Below are 27932 nucleotides of genomic sequence, written 5' to 3'. Positions count from 1 at the left end.
ATTATAACAAAATGTTTTCCATCAGCTGGTCAAATTATTCTTACAGTTATACATAAATTTAGTCAATCAAGAAATCAGAGACTTTTTTCAGTTTATTTCAAATAATATACAAGAATATAGTGTGCAAAATTGAGGGGCAACATGTTGAAGAAGTGTGATGACTGAAATCAATTTTACAGCTGTGATTCCTAACAAAAAATACCACTTGGTAAGTAACATGAGAAGCCATGATTGTAGCTCAGGGCAAAGCAGCTGTACTGCAAAGGACCTGCTCTATTCTAGAAGCCGAGGGAAGGTAAAGTGCAAGGGCTGCACTGCAGTAAGTGCAGTCTGCCCCACCACAGACAGGGTGACAATCTAGTACAATGTGGTTGAGGAGAGAGAACGTGAAGATACAATGGTGTCGACTGTTAACAGCACCATCACAGTGACTGCCCCAATGCTATTAACTGCACCTTGGTCGGGTTTGGCCCCCACTGGAGATCATGGAGGAGTGCTGCCCCCTGGTGCACCACTCAGCACATGCCCATGGTATCTGAAGCAGGTGGCTCTTTTAGCTAGGACAATGACACCATCTACCTGCCATGTTATGTTGTCTCTTGGCACTGGCCAGACGAAGCGACTGTGTTTGGCGCAGATGCTGGGCCACGTGGCGGCTACTCATGAAAAGGCCAGCTTCTGCTTCATTCCTGATATCGTGGGTACAATACAGATTAGTAAGCAGTACGGAGCTGATGTATAAACAGCAGTTACAATTCCCCTTCGTACAATTTAAAACATGTATACACATCTTTCTACTGTACTTTAGCACCACAGGATATCAATTTTCAAGCCTATATTACCTGATAGACATATATGAAGTTTGGAAGGAAAATAAGGCAATTTGGTTTACAATGTTGATAGTTGTAGCTTACTTAATGCTCTAATGGAGAAAGCAAATCCTCACTCATTAAATCATTTCAGGACTCAATGCTATCAGTATCTTATGGTCACACAAATTCAGGACTAACGGTGAGACCAAGGTCTTCCAGGCTTTTCCATCCAGAGTCAGTATTTATGCAGACACAGACTTACAAACACAAGCATCAGGTTCAATGCTGTTGAGAGCCCTGTGGAAATAAACAATGAATGCTTACAAAACAATGCAGGGTAAGCTCAGATGTTCATAAATTTACTCTGAAGATTTTCAAAGTTTCCTCATGGCTCAAGTATCTGGAAAACTTATATACAAATGTGAGAGCAGAAAAGAAATAGGTAATGTCTCATGTGAAGTTCCAAACAACAGAGAATCCATGGGAAATGGACATGCAACTCAGTTGGTAGAGACCTTGCCTACAGAACACAAAAGCGTGCGCGCACGCACGCACACCAAGAAAGGACCAAACGAACTTGTACATTATAGTTCAACTACTTTTGGCAGCTGAATACTACCTTAAAATAAGTCCCTGAGCTGTTTAACCTACAAATTATATAGGACTAGATTAGAACACTCTTAATGAGCCTCTTCCTGTTAACTATCCACACTATCTCTTCATTAAAACATGAGCTCATTCTATCCTATGCTTTTTGGGTAAATAATGTAAAAAATGAACATAAAGAATGCTAGTCAACAATTACAGGAGTGGAGTCTATCAACCAAGATTGTGCTATGAAACTTATTTTCCACCATTCTTATTTCTTCAGATTCTTAATCCAGCAGTTTTTGCCAATGGCAGGTATCTGCATAGATGTTATTTACTAGGTAAGTCTGAGGCAAGACACTAAGAACTAGACAAATTTTCTTCTGTAATATTAATGATTGAGTTAATGGTGCCCGTTTATTTATTGATTGATTGGTTTTTAGAGGCAGAGTCCCTCTGTGTATCCACGACTGTCCTCAGATTCACTCTAGTCCAGGCTGGCCTCTAACTCATACAGATTCTCCTGCTTCTGCCTCTTGCATGCTGTGATTAAAGGCGTGCACCATCACTGCCCAGCTTGGTGTCCATCTTTTAACCAAATTAGAAATAGGATATTCCAAAACTATCTTCCACCTCAGCACTTAGGACATTCTTAAGCTAGCTTGAGATTTTGCTTGTCATAAGTGATTCTCGATGGTGATTTAAAAAGAAAAAAAGGCAAGCTTTGCTGATAGGTTCTGAAAACATTACTAGGTTTGAGGTATAATAACAGTATAATAATAATGGTGAGTTAGATCATTAAAGGCTCTGACATGTCAGCATGCATACAGGGCACACAGAATCACGTTAAAGCAGTCATGTCTAACACATACTGAATTGGTTCTTTTCCTTTTCCAACAGTCAGGATTTAAACGCTTTTGTTCTTCAGCCAAAGCCTTTGCTTCTAATGTATACATCCTCCTCTCCTCATTCTTCATTTTCTTCCACCTGTCACCAAGGATCACACTAATGGCTCTAGAAAATAAATATTAACATAAGATTTTCATAGCAATACCAACTGCTGCCACTTCAGGCAAAAATGCAAAAAACATAGAGAAGGGCTATTAGAGTCATTTCAGCAATAACCCTGCCACCGGTGCCCATTTATCAAAATCCTGGGTGGATAGTGCCAGTATTAGTATTTGCTCCAAGATATCCAAAATGGCTAAAATCTGGGTATTTCCCAAGAAACGTTCAGTATTGGCAGCGTAAGGCAGTCAACTTGTATTCAGGATTTGTTTTGTGTACATAGTTACTCAAACTATCATGGTTATGATAAAAGCTGCCCCCCACAAACACACGCCAAGTGAGAGACTTCTTTGCCTTAGTTTATGTCTAATGATAAAAAAGTACACTTTACATCAGATTTGTACTTAGCGCATGAGACACTGGACTAAATTCAAAATGCTGACATTTTCCTATTTTTCCTAGTTATTCTGATACCAAACCTTTTAAAGTGATCTCATCCAGAATATGCAACTATAAATCACCTAAGAGAACCCAGAGGCAACTACAGTCTACAAAGATAATCTCTGTACTGACTAATAAAGATGGTACATCTGTGCTTCAGGATGACAGTAACCCACAGGAGTCCTGCTAGTAAAATAAGTACTAAGTATATTTGTCTTGTTAAATCCAGTATGTGAAAGCAACTGATGTGCTGTATTTTATTTAAAACCAACTTATATGAAATAGGAACACACCCATCTCAGTCTCCCAAAGTTAGAATGTCTTAAGTTAGACATGGTGGGTGATGTGAGGGACACCATGCAGAACACTAGAATCTATACTCCCTCCTCTCACAGTTTTTTAGCCAGACTAGTGTTTATACCAACTGGCTAAGTATCTCTCTAACCTATTCATTTAGTCTACATTCTACCCCTAAATAAGAACTTCTTTATTCATGGAATAACAATCTACCTCTATAGAATAAAAAATGTCCAAAATAAAATATTTTTATCAGTCATCCTTTCATTTTAGACGAGTGATATGTCAATCATGTGGTAACAATACTGAAATGCAAAACAAAGTAATGAGTTATATGGTAGATATCTTTGATAAAGAGATCCTAAAATAGATTTAAAAAATAAAAATGGGATGTCTACTCTTAGGCAAGTCCTTTCCTCCAGAATTAAAAGAAGTGTCAGCACTTGACTGCCACAGGCTGTTAATACAGCACAAGAGCACAGGTGCCACTTCTAATAAGCAAGCAGCAGACAGGTGCAAGAAGAGCCGCACACCTATACCTGTCAGTTCTCACGGAGGGCCATCACAGAAAAGAGGGCAGGTGGGCTAAGTTATTCTTAAAATGCTTTTCAATTGACCAGAGACTATTTCCAATATGAATTAAAAAAAAAATTACAGGATCTCACTACTTAGCCTTGGCAGCCCTCAATTCCAATTCTAAGAAATTACCAAATACTAGGACAAGGTCATTTTGTACAAACACATCAACTTAGATATAGTTGGAAAGCAAAGCTTCTTTCTAAAATGTAGGTAGTTATTTAGAATTAACCGCACTGACAATATAACCTGTATTAAAGTTATTATCTTTTCATTTATGATCCTAAAGAATACTTAAAGTGTCAATGCTTCATGTCCCACAGTGATGCTTGGTTACATAAAACTCCAAATCTGACACAAGTACTATACTAGTCTTTTCTAAAAACACCAACCATCAAACTTACTGTTACTTTCAAAGAGCGTTCCTTCTCCTGAATGCAGTCTGTGTAACTATGTATTATAAAAACAAAGTATCTAAAGCCAACTTAAGAAAATGGAAAGAAGTCAACAAGAGCTCTTGAAGTTACTGTCAACTGCACCAACACAATGGTAATTGTACTTACGTTATTACTATTTACCTGTTATCTTTCCCTGGATACATCTGAGTGTATTCAACTCTGTATTTTTTGGCAAAAAGCATGAAGGCATTCATTGGTCTTTTGCACTTATTAGGAGAAGTGGCACTCACAGTCCCTGAGCTGTGGCTTTTGACAGCTTTAGCATACAGAGAATCAGAGGAGAGCTGTGATGATCCAGGGGAGCCACAACTTTTGCTGAATTCAGAGCCTGCAAACTCTTGAGCACCACCAGGTCCTCCACAAGATAAAGACGCACGGCGCTGACGAGCCATACTGCTCAGAACATAAACTGCAGAGGAGTCCATAGGTGTGAAGTCATAGCTAGAAAATGAACAAAAACACAGTTCAAATTAGATGGAGAGTATATCGTATTGGATGAAAACACAAATTTTAAAAACTTACCATGTGACTGAAAATTTTCCTGCCTCTTAGGACACATCATTACTAGCTACTTTATACTCTAACAACACCTCTTCTGCCAGGGATGCAACAGCCAATCTCTGAGCTCCACGGAACTTATATGAAGCCCATGCCCTTCACAGCAGGTAACTTGTCCAGATCCCATACCTGTCATTCTTCTGGATTAATTTTTAACAAATCTGATAATCTCACTTCTCAGATTCTGGACCTACAAAATTAAAATGGGCAGTATTCCAGGCCTGAGAGATAACTACTTTGGAAGACAAAAGTTAGCTTGAGACGGGCAGCCATTAAGTCCAGAACTCCCTGCCATTTAGGAGGCTCAGGCAGATGGGTCTCCCTGTGGGGCAAGCCTGAGCAGCATGGTGGGCTCAAGTCCAACCTGGGCTGAAACCTCGTCTCCAAAAATGGTTCCTAGATGTGGCTAACTTAAAATACACTACAATTTGAGAATTTGTATAAAGTTCTAACCCATCCAGGTCCACCTATATATTACTAGTATCTTAACCCTCCCTTATCAGTAAAAGCCACATTTAGTTATGTAAGTTCAATTTGCATAATCACCAGAACAAACTATCCACAGTCTTACTGTCAACAAGCTGGGGGTGGGGAGTGCACTGGCCCCTTCCTAAGGAGGCCGCAGTCAAAGATGCGAAGTGTCACCCGCCAAGGATGGTGCCGAGGATGCGAAGCCCAGGTTTCATCACCCACATTCCCAGGACCTTCGTAAGTTCAATGGCCAAATTGAAAAGTAATCAAGCCAATCATCATATTAATTAAAATATCAGCTGAAAATCAGAGCTAATGTAGACCACAGCCTAGACGCATCTCAAAAGGATCCTCAAACTCTGAACTCTATGTCTTCTCCTCACACAAAACCTTTTGACTTTCATCCTGAACTTTCTATAAAACAGAAATTCTAAGTACTACATCTAATGTAAAATAGGAGATGAGGACTGAAGACAGAAGAACGCTGAATGAGCAATGCAGACCCACACCATTAACTACAAACAATCAGTTAGTTCTACCAGCTGGTCGGTGCACTCGGGAGGCAGAGGCAGGCAGTTCGAGGCCAGCCTGGTCTGTAAAAGCTAGTTCCAGGACAGGTTCCAAAGCTACAATGAAATCCTGTCTCAAAAGACCAAAAAGAAGTTACTTCTACCAATTACCAGCCTCATATTGTCTTTTTTCTAAATGTATTACATGAAATTAATGTACTGAACACTACCAAGTCCAAACTTATCATATAATCAATGTTTAGAACTGTCCTTAAGCCCCTACCAATAAAGTTTAGAAAGCTATCAACCCTAAACCCTAGCCACTGTGGAAGAATATGATGCGTAGTTGTTCATTTCTACTGAAGAAAGTAATTATCACCTAAAATACCAATAAAAAATAAGCTAGTTACTAAAATTTGAAAACTCCACCATCTAGTGGCAGAAATCTGTCACTTACTTTCTTTAAGGTACAAGTTAAATGGGCTTCATACACCCAGTAACAGTATCCAGCACTTTGACAGTATCTCTTAGAATAAATGTTTTTTCTTCTTTGTAAGCATCTGTTCCTGCTATGGAACCACCTTTTTCTCTTGGTACATGTTACTCTTCAAACACCTTCACGTTTAACTACTCTTTTACAGATTTTATTACTTTCAGCTGTGTGCAGATGCCTGTGGCGGTCAGAGGCAATCTATGGCTGGAGTGTAACTCTGTGAGCCACCTGATGTGGGTGCTTGGAACAGAACTTGGGTTCTCTCTAAGTGCTCTTAACCACAGAGCCATCTCTCCATCCCCTTAGTCATTCTCTTAAAGGCAAGCTTTACAATGATGTAGAGCCTACTAATCAAGTCACATGTATTAGGTTATTTTGTCTTTTTTATTAATCAATATTTAAATCACTACTTTCTTTCATGGTTTAAAAAAAAGAAACACTACAGAAAGTTCACTAACATTACCTAAGCTTCCAGAGCCATTAGTGCATAGTCAGGATGTGAAGGCAGGTGGTCCAGATCTGCAGTCAGGCTGCTGTCAGGTACGAGCACACTACATTCCTACCAACCACTTCCTTCAGAAGACAGGAAGCAGAGGCAAAGCAACAGTATTTAAAGTGCACCCTAGATTAACTGTAAAGTATCACCTCTGCTATTTCCTAGTAATGTGACCTTGGAAAAGTTAACCATCTACAGCACAAGAGGCACTGCTGTCACACGAGTCACAAGTGCTCACCTGCACCCACTAAGTAACAGCAACAATGAGAAATGAAAACTTGCTATCTTAGAAAAACAAGAGTTGGGCAGCCAAATTTCCCTTTTTTGCTTTAAAAAGTGAAGTTTTATGTCATGCAATGTCTGGTATATTGAAAATGAAACACAGTTATGAAGCATAAAATGAAGCAGTGACCTCATAATCTAGAAGGATTCTAGCAGCACGTCTTTCGCTCCCAACAGCGGGCTTTGTGTCTAAGGACATTACAGGTCTGTCTACTGTACTTTCAAAAATCCATTCACAGCACCTCAGCTGGCAACGAGAACTTAAATTCCATTCCATACCTACAAGGCCCTGAACTATGAGCACCCAGTGTCACTTAAGAACTGGAATTCTGATACATGCTAGGAATAGAATCCTATTTGGCCAAGCTCTCAATAAAAACCTTACATTTTCTTCTGTTCCTGGAAGCTGAGCCTGGCTGTTTGCCTTTGCTACGATGCTCCCTCTCCTCTCCCGATTGTGCTCTGTATCCTTTGCCACAAAGTGCTGATCAATGAACACAGCGCATTGTATCTCCCCAGTCTCCCCAGTGCATCCCCAGTGAATGTGGAACAGTCCCAGAAAATCTAAGTCTGTTAGAAGCAGTGCATATATTTCTCAGATTAATTTTTACTTAAAAGTTATTTCTCTTGTTTTTTCAAGACAGCGTTTCTCTGTGTAACCACCCTGGCTGTCCCGCAACTCACTCTGTCAACTTGGCTGGCCTCAAACTCATCGAGATCTGCATGCCTCTGCCTCTCAAGTGCTGGGATTAAAGGCGTGTGCCACCACCACCCAGTTAAAACATTTCTTAAATTGATTCAATTTGTTAAAATGTGTATGGTTAAGGTTCATTCATCTTCTGATAAGAATTCCACTGTTTGGTTATATCACAAAGTAAGTAATAAAATCCAATACTGATACGGCCTGTTTATGTCAGTTACAAAGTTATTTATATTATTTTATACTCATTACAAGAACTGACTTATTGAGCTGGCAAGAATGCTCAGTGAGTATAAAAGAGTCTTCCTCAACTGCTGTCTAGCCTAATCTGTGAGGTAGTATACCTCACTTGACCCAACTCTTCCAGACTGACTAGTTAACAAGCTGGCTTCTCAGGCCTCTTTTCTTCCTATTCCCAGTGCTGGAATTACAGGAAGGCCACTATCCACCTAGCATTTAAAGGATTCTGGGGATGGGCATGCCTATACCGCAAGTGGTTTTAATTGTTAAGCCATTTCCCCAACCCTTTTTAAATTCTTAACCTTTAAAACGTAGCTTCGATTTTGACTCAGCAATCACTAGAGAATAAACTTTAACAGGAAAGAAATGCACTATTACCTTTTAAATGTATCAAAAACACCTGAATCATCAAAATTAATGGCATCAGGGTGTCCAGGAGGTAGACAGATGTCACCAATATGAATTTCACAACATGGAATGCCATGCTGTACCACAGTCAAGCTTGGATAAAATGATGACCAACCTGAAGTTAAACAATAGAGTGAGGCATGACACAAAGCCCCTAATTAGAACACACAATAGAAAGAACGCGTCAAGTTTGACTTTAAACAATTCACTACATTTTGTTTTGCTCAGCTACATAAAAGCCCCCAAACTACCTTAATTCAGTATTTATTTTATTAATCTCTATAGAAGTCATCACTCCTATCCACCTGTAAAAACAAGGGATAAATAATGAAACTATGTAATAGCTTGTGAATTACTAAGGTATGCTGAACATTGTATTTCTGTAGTAAAGCTCTAAATTTACAGCCTACTTGGTAACTACAAACAAAAATGTGATTACCAAGGACACAACTCCCCACATTACAACAAACTTACAGTATGCTATACGAATGTCATTTCTCATCTACACAGGGACATTTTATCTGATTATGGCTAAGATGCTTAAACACTATTAAATATAATTAGAAACATTTCCTTTGTAATTTTATTTGGTTTGGGATAAATTTTCATTTTTTTCCCTCAATCATCAAAGCCAAAAACATATATAAGAAGCTTTCTTTAAAGTTTTTATAAACTCAGAGCTAAAGATGGTTCAGCAGTTAAGAGTACTGGATGCTCTTCCAGAGATCTGGAGTTCAGAGAGCAGCTCACAGCCATCTAGTCCCCGGGGATCTGATATCCATGCAAGTAAAACATGTACACACATGAAAATAATAGTAAAGTTAACCCTACCTTTATTTTTAACATAAAAAGGGTGGTCCAGCTTACACTCCACAGTAAGCAAGCCATCTTCTACTGTACCAGGATCAAATGTCAGCTTCAGTACAGACTCACCAAATGATACACTCTCTTCATGGGATACCAACTTTAGACCATCAGAACCATAGCCCTGAAAGCACAGAAACATAGGCATAGATCAAAGAAACTGTAAATGTAAACTTAACACAATGAACTTTCCAATGTATGTCCTGACTGGAGGCAAAACTTAGGATCTCCAGCTTTAAACTCAGTAGCAAGGAAACAATACATAACTAGCCATGGGATATATAGAAGACTGGAATTTGGAATATGCATTTTAACCCAATCTACACCTTTGATTTTGGTTTTTGAGACAGGGGTTCTCTGTGTAGTTCTGGAGCCTGTCCTGGCACTGCTCTTGTAGAGCAGGCTGGCCCTGAACCGCCTGCCTCCCGAGTGCTGGGATTAAAGGCTGCGCCACCAGCACCTGGCCTCACTTGTTTTTAAAGACTGACTTGTATTTGCGTATGTGCATGCTCTAGTCGCTGCCAAGATCAAGTTCCCGAAGCTATTTCTCCAGCCCGTATCTTTTAATTATCTGAGGTTATGAGAAACCCATGAAATTTAAATTCAATGGCTATTATTAGTACATGCCAAGCTTGTAATGACATGAACAAGACACGACACTTACCCTTGCATTCATAGAGAAATAAACATAACCACGGCTAGCTACAGCATGCAGTTTTATACGAGTGGATGAATAAAATAATAAATAAAAGAACATTGAAAATTCTTATGGAAATAGTAAACTAAACATGAAGGGATGAAAGGGAACATAATAAATAAAAGAATCTCTTGGTTTTGAATCTGGTCATCAAGAATAACTAAAGAACAGGTAGAAATTTAAAAAGCATTTAATGAATGTAACTCAAGTCATACTGAGTGTGAAAAACTGATCAGTATGCATTAGTGATGTCTATATGCACTTGGAAAGTGAAGGACACGTGCTAACAGTCAAATTAGTCTTCTAGTTCTTAAAGCTACTTAAGGTTTTTTATCTGACCCCGAAGTACAGATTAGGAAGCCACAGCCCAGATAATTAAGCCAATCACAAAGATTTTTTTCTAGATGACAGGCTGGGTTCAGAATGCTGTCTACAAACAAGATGCCTGGGCACTGCTGGTAATGGTCAAAGGACCTGAGAACTGAGGTGTTCATTGCTGCTGTACAAGCTAAGGGAAGATAATGTCAGAAAGCCAAGAACTAATCCAGTGTAGCATATGCTGCAGATTTCAAATTACGAGACAGTTTTTGTGAAGGAGGAGCCAAGTCAGACTGCACACCTTACCAAGTGAAAAGTAACATTAGACATGAAGACACCATACTGAAGACAGCCAATTAAGATTTTTTTCTCAGGAAATACAATAGGAGACAGTAGGTTCCAAAAAGGAATTTCAATCAGTACATTTTATATTCTCCCATGTCTATGTATTTATTTAGTCTGCAGTAGAAATGGAGAAATTATAATTTTTAAAAGTAAACTGTGTTGCTGGGCTGTGGTGGTGCACACACCTTTAATCACAACACTCTGGAGGCAGAGGCAGGCAGATCTCTGAGTTCAAGACCAGCCTGCTCTACAGAATGAGTTCCACAACAGTCAGGGCCACATAGGGAAATTCTGTCTCAGAAAACAACAAAACAAACAAACAAAAGTAAAATGTATCAATAGATATTTATCCTATGTTGCTTGCTACCATTTTTATTCATCAATAAAGAAAATGATACTTTGCTGGGGTCATTTAAGAAGCGACAACAAACTCCCAATTAACTACAGAGGAATCTAACCACATTATCCACCTAGCAACTTAAGGTTTTAATAGCTTACTAGTTGTGTTTAATGCCAGTTTAGTTCTTCGGGGCATAAGCATTTAAAGCATGAAGTTGCTAAACCCGGAAGTGATTCACAGTCCCATCCATCTACCTCTCTCAGAGTGCAAGGTGCCATTTAAACAGGAATACAAGACAAGCAGAGGGTTTCCGGTACACTAACCCTCAAGTCTGACTGGTTCTGAAACTCTCTAGAAGGTGTTAATGAACGAACCTTGTGAGTGCCCATCTGAATCTCTTCCTCATTGTCACAGCCTTCAGCTCTAGCAAAGTCTTCCACATCTTGCCATTCCTTACTGCTTTCTTTATGGAAGCACAGCCGTGTGCCTGGAGTGGAATTAGAAAGAACGTATCAGATAACGTGACTAGTGAGCATGTTTCCCAAGGCAACAGCAAAACATTTAACTATTTCTTTACCTTTCAAAAAACAGTGCCAAATCGTTGATGGCCAGGAATTGCACCAGCCCAGGTCGTCGTCATCTGACAGGGAGGACATGCAGAAAATGCCGGACTCTGACTCACTGTTTGCCTGTGAAGCAGAGAAACAGAAACATGTTTTGTTATTTTTTTTAAAGATCTTTTAATACCTACTTTTAACTCAAGCTTTCAAATAACTTAATTGTAAGCTTAAGGAAAATAGGTTTTCAATACTGAAGGGTTCTTTCCTTGAAGTTGTAGTTAAATACTGTCATTTGTAACAAACTTTCTTAACACAAGCAGTAAAATACAAAATCAAATGCATATAATTAATAAACAATGAAATATTTTTGTCCATCTGTATGTTCTCCAAAAGAATTTCTTAGATGGGGAAAGGTAAAGGTTTTCAACTATTATATAAACTCTGTACAAATCTAACCTCATGAAGAAACTCACCCGTTCATGTCTTCCTGGTGTTTCTTCCTTCCAATGATCATGTGGGAAGGTTGGCCTGGTCTTTGAAGAAGAGGACACTGGTGGTGGGCGTGCATAGGAATGTAAACTTTTGCTAGTAGCTATGATGTGTACAGGAGATGATCTAAAATAAAGCAGCCATTTTTACTATATAGTGTAGGCTCTCAGAGAACATCTCTTGATAAAACAGTGCTAACAATCATACAGGAGGCAGCTATGGGAACACTAGTAAAAGACTGCATTGCAATAATGTGTTATCCCTTGAACTTATCATAAACCCTCTTCATATACAAGTGTACGACTATATGTTAAAGTGCTATCATCAGATAGTCATCACATTCTTTTACAACTTTTTAATTCAGGCAGCTCTATAGTCCAAACTGGCCTGGAATTCAGGATTTCTGACCCAAGGACAGGGATTGTCCTGATACAGATGAAATGTGCATATTATCATGAAAAAATACCCATCCATTTCTTCTACTCAGCATGGAATTACAAGCTTAACTGTCCCACAACCATGTATCACTGAACAGCCATGAATGGCCTTAAGCAAAAATACCAACAGAAAACAGTCTAGTTGCCACTTCTTATAAGGCAACTGTTTCTTGTATTCTAATACAAGCCTGTTCAAAAGCAACTACACACTATATACAGATAGTCCAGTCCCTTTCCTCTGTTCTTCCTTTTCCTTGGTAAAGTCTCTACAAAGCAGTGTCCTTTCAAGTACATAGGGCTCCCCCAAACACACTAAGATCCTTCCCTGATAACCAGTAGACACTTCAGACATCCAACCCTCAGTGACTAAAATCTCAACACCCTGTGAGCACTGGACCGACAGTCACTAACAATGGTGGAAATCAGGGAAGAAAGCAGAGCTTGGCTGTACTGAGCACCACAGAAAATGCCTCCCGGAATACAACGGCAACCCCAGGGAGACAGTGCCTCACTCACTTCTATCTTCCCTTACACTCGTCTTCTGGAGGTTTGCTGACTTCCTGTGTGCTTCCCCAATCTCTCTCCTTCAGAGCACCACAGACACAACTCAGGCTTTAATCATGCCAAGGCCCAGTCAGCACGTCCTCCAGAGCTGGGATCCCTAGACCTCCTATCAACTGTACCATCAGCATACAGACGAAAACTGTCATCTTCTAACTCTAGTTGGAGGGGGACAACACTTAAATCAGTTTTTTTCATGAATGATTACAGTAAAAGGGCTGGATGCAGTGTGTTAGTAAAGTTCTTTCCTAGCATGCAAACTGTCCTAAGTCCAACAGATTACCGTGAAAAGTAGGAATGATACTCTGAAAGAAAAAAATTTTTTTCCCTATGGAAATTTACACAGAATTTAACTGAACCAAAGTGCTCTATCAAAACCATTATCCTGAAAAACAGAAAAGAACACCTTAACAGGATGCAAGACAACTATGCTATGGCAAAGTATTCTAAGTTAGTTCCTTCTACTTTCCTAGGAAATTTGAGTCTAATTCTTACCAACAAGTGAAGACAGGGCATTTCTTCAAGCTATCATAGTTAGTGAAATGATATCCACTAATATTCTCCCTAGGAATATCAGCTAGGCTTTTCTATAGATCCACCCATTTTCTTAAACTTAGGTCTTGATATATGAAGTGATTTTTATTATTGGAAGTCTACCTTAAAATTTTTTATCTTATTTTTAGATTAATTTCCATCATGTGTAAGAGTGTTTTGCTTGCATGTCTGTCTGTGTACCATGTGCATGCCTGGTGCCTGAGGAGGTCAGATGAAGGCATCGGATCCCCAGAACTGGAATCAGAGAGGGATGGTTGTAAACCATCATTTGTGTGCTGGGAATCAAACATGGGTCCTCAACCAATGAGCCATCTCTATAGCCCCTACTTTAAGATTAACAAACTTTAAGAATTGGAAAAGATAATCAAGGTTACACACACTACAGAAAAATATAGTGGGCTGGAGAGATGGCTCAGAGGATAAGAGCACCGGCTGCTCTTCCAGAGGTCCTGAGTTCAATTCCCAGCAGCCACACGGTGGCTCACAACCATCTGTAATGAGAACTTGTGCCCTCTTCTGTCCCACAGGGATACATGCAGGCAGAATATTGTGTATACAGTAAATAAATAAATCTTAAAAAAAAAAAAGAAAAATATAGAACACAATGAATTAAATGTAAAGTTGATAAAAGTTTAAAACTATTTAACTATGGTTCTTTAAGCAAATAATTTTTATTTCTAAAAGTAAAAATTTATAAAAATGTATTTTAGACTAATTTTTTATTTTTAAACACAAATATTTTGACTATTTTTCTCATACATTGTTATCTAAGTCTCAAAACAATGAAATCATCACTGATTACTACGTGAATGTTAATTTTACTGACTTTAAAATCTCCCAATTTTACAACGGTATTAGCTATCTAATGGATGGTTAATTTAACAGCTTTTTGGAATTAAGTGTGTGTGTACATGCACTACAGCATGCATGAAAACCAGAGGACAACTTGTAGATCTGCTCCTGTGCTCCGTCACCTACTGAGCCAACGTGCCATCCCTGATGACCCAGTTAAACTGAAAACATACAGCACCCTACCTGTTATAAAATGAGCACTGCATGAGTGGGCTTTGTGGACTTGTGGCGATATTTGCTAATTCCGTCAGCCAGTCCACCTCATCTTCACCATGAGTGTTCTCCGGTATGTCTGAGGTATTCTGGCTCCAAGATGGCCTTGGATAGTCTTGATGAGATACATCTGAACTTAGCTGGTATATGGCAGATTGAGTAGGATCACTCTGAACAGCCTGAAGTTCAGGAAGGTCATCTGGAAATAAGCACAAGATTATTTTTAAAAAAATATTAACATAATGAACACTACAGTAACTACAGTTGTTTCTTTACAGAGTTACGTCATCACCTCGAAATCCTCCACTGAAAACACTGGATCTAATCCTAGTCTTCTCAGTGGCATTCTAGAGGTACCATTCCTCGGTGAACACTATCTTGTTTATGCTATGTAATAGTGACCACACTTTACCATATATTTATAATAATATTATGTTGTTTTCTTTCCACATGATAATACAAAAGAATACAAGTAAGTGCCCAATACCACAGCAGGGGGGGAAAAAGAACCTCAAACACACAAACACCTCTTCTACTCAACTAAGTACCTCCATAAAGGCCTATACGCAGGCAAATGTTCCAGAGTAGTCTAAAATAAAGCATCTCCGTTAAAAGTAGTAACTCAGGAAAGGTTATCCATTCATTCTCAACACTAGCCACACAGTACCCATGTCGCTGAACAAATGAGGTATAAAGCACACCACATGGCAATGCAAACAGCCAATCTTCAAGCTGCTCTTACTATATTCCTTATGCACCATTTTTTTTTCTTTTTTATTTTTGTTTTTTTGCGACAGGTTTCCCTGTGTAACAGTCCTAGCTGTCCTGGAACTAGCTCTTGTAGACCAGGCTGGCCTCGAATTCAGGGATTCACCTGCCTCAGCCTCCCAAGTGCTGGAATTAAAGGCGTGTGCCACCACGGCCCGGCCTAAATGCACCATTCTTTATTGCAAATGGTTTATTTCTGTTTTTCAGATTCTGAAATTAACTACTTTTAAAATGAAGCCACAGACAGGTGGGGCAAGTTCCCCTGCCTGATTTCCTCTGGACATATAATGATCATGGACAATCAACCAACCATTGTCAAAAGCATTGCTCCTTGCTCAACAGTAACTGTTATTCATAAAGTATTAGGATCCAGAAAATATGTAGCACTAAAAGTTATGCATTATGTCCTAGACCTTCAGGGCTGCCAAATTCCCAAGCATCACCACAACAGCATCATTTGTAAAGCTGAGGTGATCATGAGCCACACCCTCTCAATTTCTATAAACAATCAAACAACCAGACATTACAGAAAGACAAAGGCATGTTGAAAAGCTGAGCAGCAAGCCAGAGGCGTTCATTAAGTCTGCTCCAGAACAGCAGTCTATGAGCAGTGCAATTTAAAATCGTTACTCAGTATCCCTAGACACTCCACAACCATCTCTCTGGCGCAGCTCGCCAGCAATGGTCACCCAAGTGCCTGATGAGAACTGCCACTTCTGTACCAGACCAACTCACGGGGAAGCATCAAGTCACACGGCAGTGTTTTCAAAACCAAAGCATATACTAGTCTGAGCTTAGTACACAAAATAAAACTATTTACTTCAACAAATTTTCAATCTTTTGAGTACCTAAGTAGCTCACACTGTTTTCAGCTATATTTTAAAATGAGGGACCTCCTCCGTAAGACTGGGGGGAACGGTTCACTGGGCCTGCTACACAGCATAAGGACCCAAGTTTAAGTCAGACAGCAGGCCAGGTCCTGACTGTGACTGCAGGTATCTGGAGCAGTGAGATAAGGGGACTCTGGGGCTCTTTTCAGATCGCCAGTCTAGCTGAACTGAGCCTCTATGTTCACCGAGTAAACAGAGTAAGGCAGAAATCAACAGCGGAGGCACGACATAGACCCCTGGTCTCCCAGCGCACACAGGGGCCAGTGTACGTACATGCACCACATACACACGAAAAAGCAGAAAGAAGAGAATGTTAAAAATTCCTAATATCCAAGCTCTTCAGGTAGACAAGACAGAGAAGCTGATTAAAAATGGCAATGAATGTGAATGTTTTAAGATTCTTAAGAAGTGTGAACTGTTTACCGAGCTCCATGTGCTCCTCACAGGAGGTGTACCCTGGAGAGGACGGCAGGTTCTCATTACACTGAAGCAACTCCAAGGAGTCATTCATTCCTGAAGCTCTCTTGTCCATCACCAGCAGGAGTTTCTGTACTGCATTAGGCATCTGATTTGTCTTCACTTCCCACACCATGTTATGGTGCTCCGACTTGAAATAAAGAAAGACAGTGTCAAGTCACATCAGCGAGAATGACAGCATGATGCTGTATTTCAACATAATCATACACTGCCATTTTATTTCCTCAACCCCGTCAGGACAACTCCACAACTACGTGTTCAACACTGTATTATATACAACCTCAAAGTACTAACATTGTTAATTCAGAATCTTTTCTCGCCAGTCAACTAATAGCTCTTTACAGACGCAATACTAACAATTCATTTTTCAAATGTGTTCAAAATTGGAAAAAAAAAAAATTGAGCCCAACCAACTTTCCTTAAGTAAAAACACAAAAGGACTGGGTAGAAGTGGTGGCACACACTTTTAATTCCAGAATTCAGTAGTCAGAGGCAGGTCAACCAGGTATACCTAGTGAGACTCCATCTTTAAAAATAAAGGAAGGAGGGGGCTGGTGAGATGGCTCAGTGGTTGAGAGCACTGACTGCTCCTCCAGAGGACCAGGGTTCAATTCCCAGCACCCACATGGCAGCTTGCAGCTGTCTGTAGCTCCAATTCAAGAGAATCTGACATCATTATACCAATGCACATGAAATAAAGTTAAATAAAGTTTTAATAAAAAAAAATAAAAAAGGAAGGAAAAAAAGAGTCCCTAGAGGAATAATTCATTTCTTCTGTTTTTAAAGACTTTACATTTATTGTTCAATATTTTGCTTCCTCATATTCTGAAAGTAATACATTCTCTGTGTACATTTGAGAGGTTAAATTATACTTCTCATGAAAATTAAAAACGTGGGTTTTTTTTTTTTTCAAAAGATTTGGAACATAGCATAAGAAAAAGATGTGTCATTCTAAGCCAGGCATGGTGGCATACACCTTTTTCCTCAGCACTCAGGAGGCAGAGGCAGGCAGATCTGAGTTCAAGACTAGCCTAGTCTACAGAGAGAGTTCCAGAGCAATCAGGGGTACACAGAGGAGCCTTGTCTCAAGAGGTGGAAAACTCATTCTAATATTAACTATTATTTCCAGAAAGGGGAAAACTTAGTACTAAACTTAGCTAAATGATTATTAAAATTACCTTCAAATCAAATCAGTGCCACTCAAAATTCCTTTTCAAAGAAACTCAAATTTTTTCGTCATGTTGGAGATAAAGACTTCAGCATTAATCCCCAGCTAACTTCCTTTATAGAGATTCTTTATGAAAGCCTTGGCCAAGATATCACAAGGAAGAGGGCTATAGCTTAGCACTTTGCTGAGCATTTCGGGACTATTCCTGTCACTGTCTCAGCCTTGGCAGCAGTTACATTAGGGTCTGACTAACATGCTAAGATAGTGAAACCCAAGTCATACTTCCTGACTTCTCAGGCTATACTCTGAATTTTTAATTTCTTTTAGAAAATTCTAAGAAACACACAACAAATCGTGATTTTTTTTTTCAACAATCTACATAGTTCTTTCCCTCAAAATAGTTTGATTCCTGAAAGGCACAACAGAAGGAGAAGAATGATTTAATTAATACAATTTCTGTGTCGTTATTTCAGGTGTAAACTAGCCGGGTGGCCGGGAAAAATAAGCAGGTCCTCCTTGTAACAAACCATATAGCTATCTAGTCTAGGCAGTTTCTTTCTGGAAGACCTGACAAGCTATACATACCTTGGAACAGTGATGTCTCGTGCTATTACTTTGAGTACTAAACAATTTATCTAAATTTGAAGCATGCTGTAGAATAATCCTGCACACTATGAAAATGTGCTACTCTCATTGCTCATATAAAGCAGATTGGCCGGTAAACCAGGTAGGAAGTATAGGTAGGACAACCAAAATTGGGGGGGGGACGACATAGAGTCAAGGAGTCTCTACAAGATGCAGGGAAAAGATGGACATGCTGTACTTAGAAAATGGTATCAAGCCACATGGCAAAACACAGATTAAGAAGTATAGGTTAATTTAAATGTCAGAGTTAGTAACAATCCTCAGCTACTAACTGAGCATTTATAATTAAGACTCTGAATGTTTATTTGGTATATGGCTGCCATGATGGGAAAACTGCCTAAAAATGGCACCCAACGTGGGGCATGAAATTTCCACAATAAAGCCTGACAAAGCTTAAAAGATTCTAGGTAAACAAGAATGGAACCAAACATGGCTTCTTGTTAGCCACATTTTCTCAGACGGTCTCTTTGCTGGTGGTGAGCAGAGGCATGGCTCCTTTAAGAGGCAGCTTCCTGGCTGGATGCCCCATGGCTCTTCTAAGAAGACCTGCTACAAAACACTTAAATGGTGTCTATGAGCAGTGGACCCAAAAGCTTCCCAGAGTTGGAACAATAAACATGGCTCCCAGAACTGGCGGTAAGCATACCTCTACCAGGAGCCCAGACTCTTATGGAACCAAGGCAGAGAAGGCAGCCGCCAACATGCACCATGATTCAAGTTACACAGCAATTTAAGTTTTACTCACAGACAAAAAGGTCAAAGATGCTCAATAAAGGACAGATTTAACAAAAAAAAAAAGCCTTCTAAATGGGTTAACAGTATGTTTAAAAATATATAGAGGTTTGGGAAAGAAAAGAGGAGGTATAGACAAACATATACATATATATATACACACAGATATAATTTTAAAATAAAAGTAAAATTCTTACAAACAGAATAAAGTAATATAAAAATAAACCATGTAAAGATAGAAAGTACGCAAAATGTCTGGATTCTATATATTATTATGCTGTCTTTGAATTTTTTGGCTGCTAAGAGATAATGGATTATAAAAACTGCCAGATTCAACCAACCTACATATTTTAAAAATATTTTGACTTCAAAATTTAAGTCAAAAGATGTATTACTTTGGGGGAGATGTGATGTGTTTATTTCCATTGGAAATGAAAAACTATGGATTCATTCCAGGTTAAAAAAAAAAAGATCAAGTTTGACCGAGGGAATCCCCCCCAATTCTGACTACAGATGGAAAGAAATAAACCTAAAAGAACTACAAAACACATGATTTTACCTGCTCAAACACATAACAAATTGTTGCCAGAGCAGAAAAACTCCACCTACAGAGGCAAGTTGGACAATCAATGCCCCCCCCATTACTACAATATTTCTAATTAGTCAGTCTTAGTATGTAGACTAACTTCACACTGCTATGAAGATAACTTCCCATAAATGTGATGACCGGGTGAAATGTGCCCTTTCATGTAAGATACATTTCTGTGCCTCTACCTAGTCCTTGAAACACTGAGCAAATTTAGCTCAATCAGCCATTCTCACTCAACTCTATAGAACAAAGAGTCACGTGTACACCTAGAAACAAAGGAGGAAATGATTTGTACCAGCCCTTTTTACTGGCTTTTGTCTTCAAATACCCAAGTAGAGTGAGGAACTGCTTCGGATTAGAAACTGGTTGTTGACAAATTGAAGTGATGTAATACAATGGCAGGTCACCTGCCCTTCACGCTACGTGAGGGCTTGGTCCTCAGAATAGGAACACTATATTCCGTTCTCACCAAGTATCATACAAGGCATCATATTAGCTGCAACAACAGTTGACCATAATGTCCAGCGATCTAGGCTTTAGTTGAACAAAACAAGTGAATAGTTTTTGCCATATAGAATAAGGTTTAGCTATCAGTAGAGGAAAGGTGGGCTTCCAATGAGAGAAACTCACATCAGCTAACACATCTGGCCAAGTGCTCCCTCCTGGATGACATCAGGAAAACAGAGAAAATCGAGAATCTAGTGTCACCAGGAAGTGTGACAGCCCAGAGCACTGTGTGGTCATGGATTCTACACTGTAAGGTGGAGTGCACTGGGTTTTTTTTGAGACAGGGTTCCTGTGTAATAGCCCTTGCTGTCCTGGAAACAGCTTTGTAGACCAGGCTGGCCTTGAACTCACAGATTTGCCTGCCTCTGTCTCCCAAATCCTGGGATTAAAGAAGTGTGCCACTACCACCTTGTTAGAGTAAGTCTTAATCCTACTATAAAAAGAAACAGAGACAAGGGTAAGAATTATTAAGTATAAACCAGGTTTGTCATTAGGCTACACGCTTTGAACAATCTAAGTATGCTGCCTTGTTTGTTAAATGTAATAATTTAAAATACATATTTTGTTGGTTGTTATAAAAACTCAGCAATAACAAAAAATATCTCGAATCCCTAATATAAAACATCTTCAGTACGGAATGGCTGGTGTTGCTATTAACAATTACCAGACAATGGGGAGCCACTGATGGTCTGTGGAGTTGCTGCCTGACTTGGGTGTAACTACAAGTAAGTTCTTCCAGTCTGTACAAACCCGCATTCAAACTCTATCTGAACAGGCAAGGTCTGAAACATACACAGGGTTTTTTTTTTTTTTTTAAAGAACACTCACATTCTTCATAATAAGCCAACTGCTTCCAGATTCTTTTGCAAAAATCTTGTAAAAGGTGGGTAAGTAGTAACAGTGCAGATTCCTTATTCAGTAATTCCTAAGACACACAGGAACTCAGTCACTCTTTGCAAGTTCTCTCAAACAGCTAACACTAACAGTTTAGATCAGGTTTTAATTCATCCTACAATGATCTATTGAACAGCTTAAAGAACACAATCCAATCTTCCTAACACTCACACGCTGTTCCACCTCCTGTGAGCCAGATGTCACTGTCAACTACAGCTGCATAGTGGAAGAGTCCCAGTTCACCACCATTCTCAGTTAGCCCTGAGTCTTGTTTCTCTCCCTCCGCAAAGGTCCTTGGCTTTGCCATTCTTCCCGGCTAGTGCTTCCGCTTGGCCAATCAGCAGTGACTGCCATTCACCAGAGAACTTCTAGCACTTACAACTTCATCACCGTCTTGTCCTAACACACGTGTGTGGGGAGGAGGGGGGCACTAATTTTAATGTTAAAGCGGAACAACCTACCAACCAAGTAAATATTTACTGTTCTGGACATTTGGACTTCCCACTGATTATGGTGAAGTCAGGTTTTTGGCTGAAGTTTTTTTTTTTTTTTTTTTTTTGCTAAGGTAAAAGTTTTTATTACACAGGTTTTGATTTTTAAAGTTTTTACTTCCTAAACATGAAAAGAACACCTAAAATTCAAAACAAAAGGCTCACATTTTACTCTTCTGGTTACATAACCTGAGACCAGGAATTCATCTTCAAATTCACAGTACTACTTATCTCACAGTTAGTGTAAGAATGAAGTGCACGAAATCACACATATATACAAAAAACATATACAAATTATTGGTCTGTGTCTTCTTAGAATCCCTGGCAGGCAAAAGACCTCTGAAAATGTAAAGGAACACCATCAACCTATCCTGAAAACAATCCCCACATATAGGATAATATTATTTCTCCGATAAACAAGCTCAGTTCTCAAACACCTTCTATTGTTCACTCATACTGTACACACTGCTCTATATACTCTGTACACACTGTACACACTACTCTGTATATGCTGTATACACTGTACACACTACTCTGTATACTTTATATACACTGTGTATACTGTATACACTACTCTGTATACTCTGTACACACTGTATACACTACTCTGTATATGCTGTATACACTGTACACACTACTCTGTATACTCTGTACACACTGTATACACTACTTTGTATACACTGCTCTGTATGCTCTGTACACTGTATACACTACTCTGTACACAATGCTCTGTATACACTGCTCTGTACACACTACTCTGTATGCTCTGTACACACTATACATTACTCTGTATACACTGTACACACTACTCTGTATACTCTGTATACTCTACTCTGATACCAGAACGTGTAGCAGCAACTGCCTTGTATATAGCTTAAATATGCACGTATCAATTCTTCATTAAATCAATGATTTTCAAAGTTTCAATTCTCCAACTGTACTTTAAATTTAAATTTTAATGCTTTTAACATTTTTGTTTTTGTTTTCAAGACAGGGTTTCCCTGGTCCTGAACTTCCTTGGTAAACCAGGCTGGCCTTGAACTCACTGAGATTCGCCTGCTTCTACCTCCCAAGTGCAGGGATTAAAGGTGTGTGCCAACACCACCCAGCTTTTAAATTTGTAACAGATTTAGGAAAAACAGAAGACAACGAACCGAGCTTTCAGAGCTCTTGCCTTCCTCTTCCCTCCCCACAAAGTACTGCCCTGGTCCTCTCCTTTCAGTCACCACAGACAGGACTCTGACCAATGAATGGGGCCATCTTCCTTCTAAAGAAATTAAGAGACAAAATAAACACTTAGCGCAAAATATGTTAGACTCTGGCTTCTGAGTTTATTCCTAGATTCCAGCCTTACTGTCCAGGGATCCTTAACAACTTAACCAGAAGGTCCTACTGAAGTCTTTAGGAACCATCACATATTCTAAATGTAATTTCTTGGATAAATGTTTCTACCACTGAGCTAAAAATGAAAACAAGCAGCCACACGGTGAGTTTGTTTTGGTAAGCTACACCACAGAGCTCACCACTTAGCACCTTTGTGATTCTCAACAGTTTAACCACTGATGTCTACTTCCTTATTTGTCAATAGAACTAAAACCTATCCACACCTCAAAATTGTTACAGGTATAAAAATATTTCTCACAACCTTCCTTTGCTGAACACTGTAAATCACATCAAAACAAATTATTTTCATGCTCAATCAACATGAAATACTAATGCAGATCACATAAAACTTTTCATGAACAGTATTGTCAATTCAAATACTATTTTAGGCAAGTTATCCTGAAAGCTGAGGAGATGGTCCAGTGGTTAAAAGCACTGTGCAATCTTTTAGCCCTAGGTTCAATTCCCAGCACCAACATCAAGTCACTACTGTCTGTTAACTCTGACTACCTCTTCTGGCCAGCTTGGGTACTGCATAAACGTGGTGCACAGACAGATATGCAGGCAAAACACCCATACACATAAAATTAAATAATCTTAAAGAAGCCAGGTAGTGGTCGCGCATGCCTTTCATCCCAGCAGTCCCTTTAATCCCAGCACTCAGGAGGGATGTCTGTGAGTTCTACAAAGCAAGTTCCAGGACAGCCAGAACTGTTACTCAGAGAAACCCTACCTTGAAAAACAAAAAAACTTAAAAGTTCTTTTATGAGAAGCTTGAAATCATCTAAAATTAACATGAAAGGAATTATTTCCCTACACTTGATTATAATCCTAAACATTTTCATATTATTTCAACAGCTCTTTTTGGCCAGGCATGGCTAAAATCTGAAATTTATATGAAAGTAACCTAGTTTCCTAACTTGAGTATACTCTTAAATATTTCGTACTACTAGACCAACCTGTGAAAACAGACTTTTTTTTTGGTCCGGACAAGGTGGTAAAGTTACCCCCAGCACTCAGGAGGCAGAGGCAGGAAGATCACTGTTGCACTCCATTCCAATCTTGTCTACAAAGTGAGTTACAGGCCACCTAGGGCGACAGTCGAGACCCTGCCTAAAAAAGGAAGGGGGGCATTTCTATAGGAGCTTTAATGGCAACAGAGGACTGCCAAGAATGCAGGGCTGGCCTAACCTATAAAGACTAGAGTGTCTTCAGGACAGGTTAAGTACACCTCGCCGTTTATCTAAAACAAAACCAAACACTGAACTAATCATATTAGAGAAAATTTGTTTTCTCTTTCCCTTTTGTTTTTTTTGTTTGTTTTTAACGGTATGGCTTTATGTAGACAGGCTGGTCTGGAGCTCACTATGTAGAGGTCATGACCCATTCTCCTGCTTGTACCTCCCCCCAAGAGCTTGAGATTACGGACCTGGCCAAAAATAAGTTTTTCTAACTTTCCTAGTGAAAATGTAACCGAATTTATGATAGGAAGCACAAAGCAAATGCAGATCAAAATATGAAACTACATGATTAATTACTGACCTCAGACAGTTAAAATGTTCCAAATTTTCTTAATTTGGACAGGTATTTGTCAGTTTAACTTTTTAATTTTTGTGATTTCTTTTCCCCTTCTTGGTGCACACTGTGAAACTTAAAGCACATAAAGTATCTACCCTTGTTACACTGTTAGGGAGTAACTTCTTAAGATAACGTATATAAGTAAAAGAATACTGATATCTTTATTTCCAACCGATACACAGACCAGCTTGTAAGGCACACCAAAGAACCTTCAGGCTCAGTATCTAGGTTCACGCCATATGCCTGCTTCCTTGCACACTGAAGAGAGTCTAAAGATAAAATACAGTAGAGACCATTTGGTGGTGTAGTGTTAGAGAGGAGCCACAACAGTCGTGCAAGTACAACTGGGAAATGAATGACAAAAAACACGGAGAGGGCATGCTTTTAACATCGTATTTTCCCAGCAAGAAACTACAACTAGGTTTATAAAACTAAGCTGGAAGCTATAAAGAGAAATTTTAAAAAGATTCTGAAGTTTACTAGTCGAGTTGAAGTAATGTTTAAATAATCATTTCTTCTTCAAAACGCTAAGGTAACGCAAAAAAAAAAAAAAAAAAAAAAAAAAAACCGACGAAGTTTCTTTTGAATGTAATTCAAATTTTCCCAATACTCAGCTTACAAAACAAAGCTGAGGATTAAAGCTCGAGGTGGAACGCCGGAAACAGAATTAGAGCTCGAGATAACTGTTGTAGTAAGAACACTTTTTATAAATGTTTCAAGTATTCTACTACTCAAACCGTACTCATCCAGAAGCCCCACTCCCCAGGTGAAGCTCCCTTGAACCCTACAGCGTCCCAGCAGCAGGTACAATGCGCCAGGAAACGTGTCCCACCCCGCTGTCAGTGATTCACACGACTCCAGCGGAGAAGTCCAGCGTGAATTACAAAGTGTACAACGCGAGGAGCACGGAGGACCGAGGCTAAGTTACCCGGCTTCGCACGAACTCCTTTTTGTTTTGTTTAAATCGGCCTGCCGAGGGAGGAGCCTGGCCTCGCCCGCGGGCCTCGTCGCCGGGTCAAGCCGAACAGCGCCTCCCCGAGCCGGCCAAGTCCACCCCCACCTCTTTCGCCATTCATCGCTTCCTCCCCTCCCCCCATCATGTGACCACAGTCCGGACGCCAGCCTTGTTTTTCTCCCCCCCCCCCTCCTCGGCACAGCCCCACCGCGCACGCGCCTCGCAGCCCATTCATTCGAAACTGCGTAACAATGAGCCCCGGGCCCGACGGCTCCGCGAGCTCCCCCGCCCGGCCCGAGCCCCGGGGACGGCCTCGCCTCCCTGGAGCCCCCCAGCCCGCCTGGGCTCGCGGCCGGCACCCGCCCCTCTCTGCCGTGCAGCTGGGAGTGGCGAGTCAAACTTTCCGGAGCCCTCCGGAACGCCAGGCCCCTCCCCTGCCCCGGCCCCGGCCCCTTCCCCGCCAGCCCCTACCGCGAACGCGGCCGAGCCCCGGCCTCCGCCAGCCCCCTCCCTCCCTCCCCCAGGGAGCCCGGGCGCCACGACCGCTCAGCCCGGAGAAGTCGCGGCTCCCGCTCGCCGCGGGGAGTCGGTGCCCGGCGGCCCGGGAGTCCCCGCCAGCCGGCCCCGCCGCTCCAGCCCCTCCCTTACCCGCCCCCACCCCTCGGAGCCCCGCGACCACACACCGTCACGACGCGGGCCGCCGGTCGCGACAGCGCCGCCAGCAGCTTGCCTGCGCACTCCCCGAGGGCCGCCCGCGGGCCCGGCGCGCGCCGCGGCTCCCGCCGTGGCGTTTACTTCTCCGCCGAAACTTTCCTACTTACCAAACCCGTCGCCATTACCAAGTCTTTCAAGCTTCGTCTTTCCCCCCCCTCCCCTTAAGCCCCCGGGGGGCTGAGCCTGCGCTCGCCTTTCCCGTCTTTAACTGGTCGGGAGAACTGTCATTCTAAGCTTCCGCTTTTCCATTGGGCAATGCTGAGGCCCTTCTCGGTGGGCGGGTATGTATTGACTTTTCTGTTGTGTTTACTGGAGAAGCTCGCTTGTCAATCACTACAGAAAGCGCTTTGGATTGGATCGCTGCCGAGACGCTGGGGACCGGAGCCAAACTTTGTTCTCGAAGTGGATTGTGGGTTGGTAGTCTCAGCCTTGCTCCTTAGCTCAGCAAATTGCCGGCGGGAGGAGCTGGCTGAACTACATATCCCAGAGATGCGCGCAGAGCGCAGTCTTGATAGTAAACAAGAGTCATAGGGACACGTGTATCAGCTCGTTTGTTTTGGTGTCTCAGACAAAAGGGAGGGGGCGGAGGAAAGGAGTGTTCTGAAGCGAGGGCCTCTTCTCTTCCTCTGGGCCTCCGGGAGCACTCCGAGCAGCCTCAGTCTGTCGCAGCACCCATTCCAGGCCATAAACAGCCAGCGTCGCTTGCTGCTCAGAGTTTGGCAGGTGGCCAAGGTATTGTTTTAGTGCGAGGGGAAGAAGATGACTGCACAAGCGGAAGCGGTGCGGGTTCGCCAGGGACTTGATCACTCACAAATCGCGGCCCAGGCACGATGAGGTTGACAAAGGTAGATTCAGGGCTGCCCTCCCGCAGCGGATGAGCTAGATTCTTTGACTCAGTCCTTGCCTCATCACGCCCACAGCTCGGGAAGATTTACCAATTATGTTCAGTTTAACCGGGATGCGTGGAGACCCAGCCAAGTGCCATGCGTGCACTGTAGGGTTTAGGAATGAGACGATCGCAGTCTCGAGATTTACACAGATGGTAAGGGGACCGACCATTGTTTTGAAATTGAGGCGTTTGAAGCGGTATTTCTGAATAGGCCTTTTAAGTTCACACAAAGGGATATAGTTATATTGTATGGTCCAGAGTTACGTAGTTGCTGGATTACTTGTTTCTACGGTGAATATTTTAACTTTGTCTCCCGTCCTGAGGGTTCAGAAAGAAAACTGTCTTTTCACTCTGTTTCCACTAGGGGTTCTTCCCGACTTTTCTAAAGAGGTCTCATCAGAAGCAGGGAATGGCTTCTCTGCTTTAGTTACTACCTTCCCTTTAAAGGAGGTTGCTCATAGCAGCTGGGTGCAGCTAATCTGTAATTGGCATTTTTACTGCTCACATTATAAGCATTACTGTAGGCATCATTGAGCTTTTTTTCTTTGAACCCGAAGTGTTTAGTCATTTAAGCCATGGATTAGTTTTTATTTCTTTCGATTATTAGAGATGTGCTGACAATTGAGAGGAAGGAAATAAGAATGCTGCTAAAGTCGATTCGGGGAAGCGTTCAAAATCTTTTTA

General features: G+C 40.8%; 1 protein-coding gene across 2 annotated transcripts; it reads right to left on the bottom strand.

Annotated features, from left to right (window-relative positions):
- Positions 1-74: 74 nt before the first annotated feature.
- Positions 75-26558, bottom strand: Hbp1 (HMG-box transcription factor 1). Of its 2 annotated transcripts, none has more exons than XM_038335918.1 (11): positions 26467-26558; positions 16650-16833; positions 14539-14767; positions 11935-12076; positions 11479-11590; positions 11276-11388; positions 9169-9325; positions 8308-8452; positions 4301-4621; positions 2273-2414; positions 75-1109 (listed from the first exon to the last, which is right to left on the bottom strand). In XM_038335918.1, exons 1-11 carry the CDS (start codon positions 26479-26481, stop codon positions 1092-1094), a joined length of 1578 nt encoding a protein of 525 aa, XP_038191846.1. In that variant the 5' UTR covers positions 26482-26558; the 3' UTR covers positions 75-1091. The 2 variants fall into 2 exon arrangements, with proteins under 2 accessions (XP_038191846.1, XP_038191847.1); XM_038335919.1 differs by lacking the exon at positions 26467-26558 and adding an exon at positions 26329-26349.
- Positions 26559-27932: the final 1374 nt, after the last annotated feature.

This window comes from Arvicola amphibius, chromosome 7, assembly GCF_903992535.2.
Source record: "Arvicola amphibius chromosome 7, mArvAmp1.2, whole genome shotgun sequence".
Lineage (NCBI taxonomy): Eukaryota > Metazoa > Chordata > Mammalia > Rodentia > Cricetidae > Arvicola > Arvicola amphibius.
This window is presented reverse-complemented; position numbering and strand designations above follow the sequence as displayed.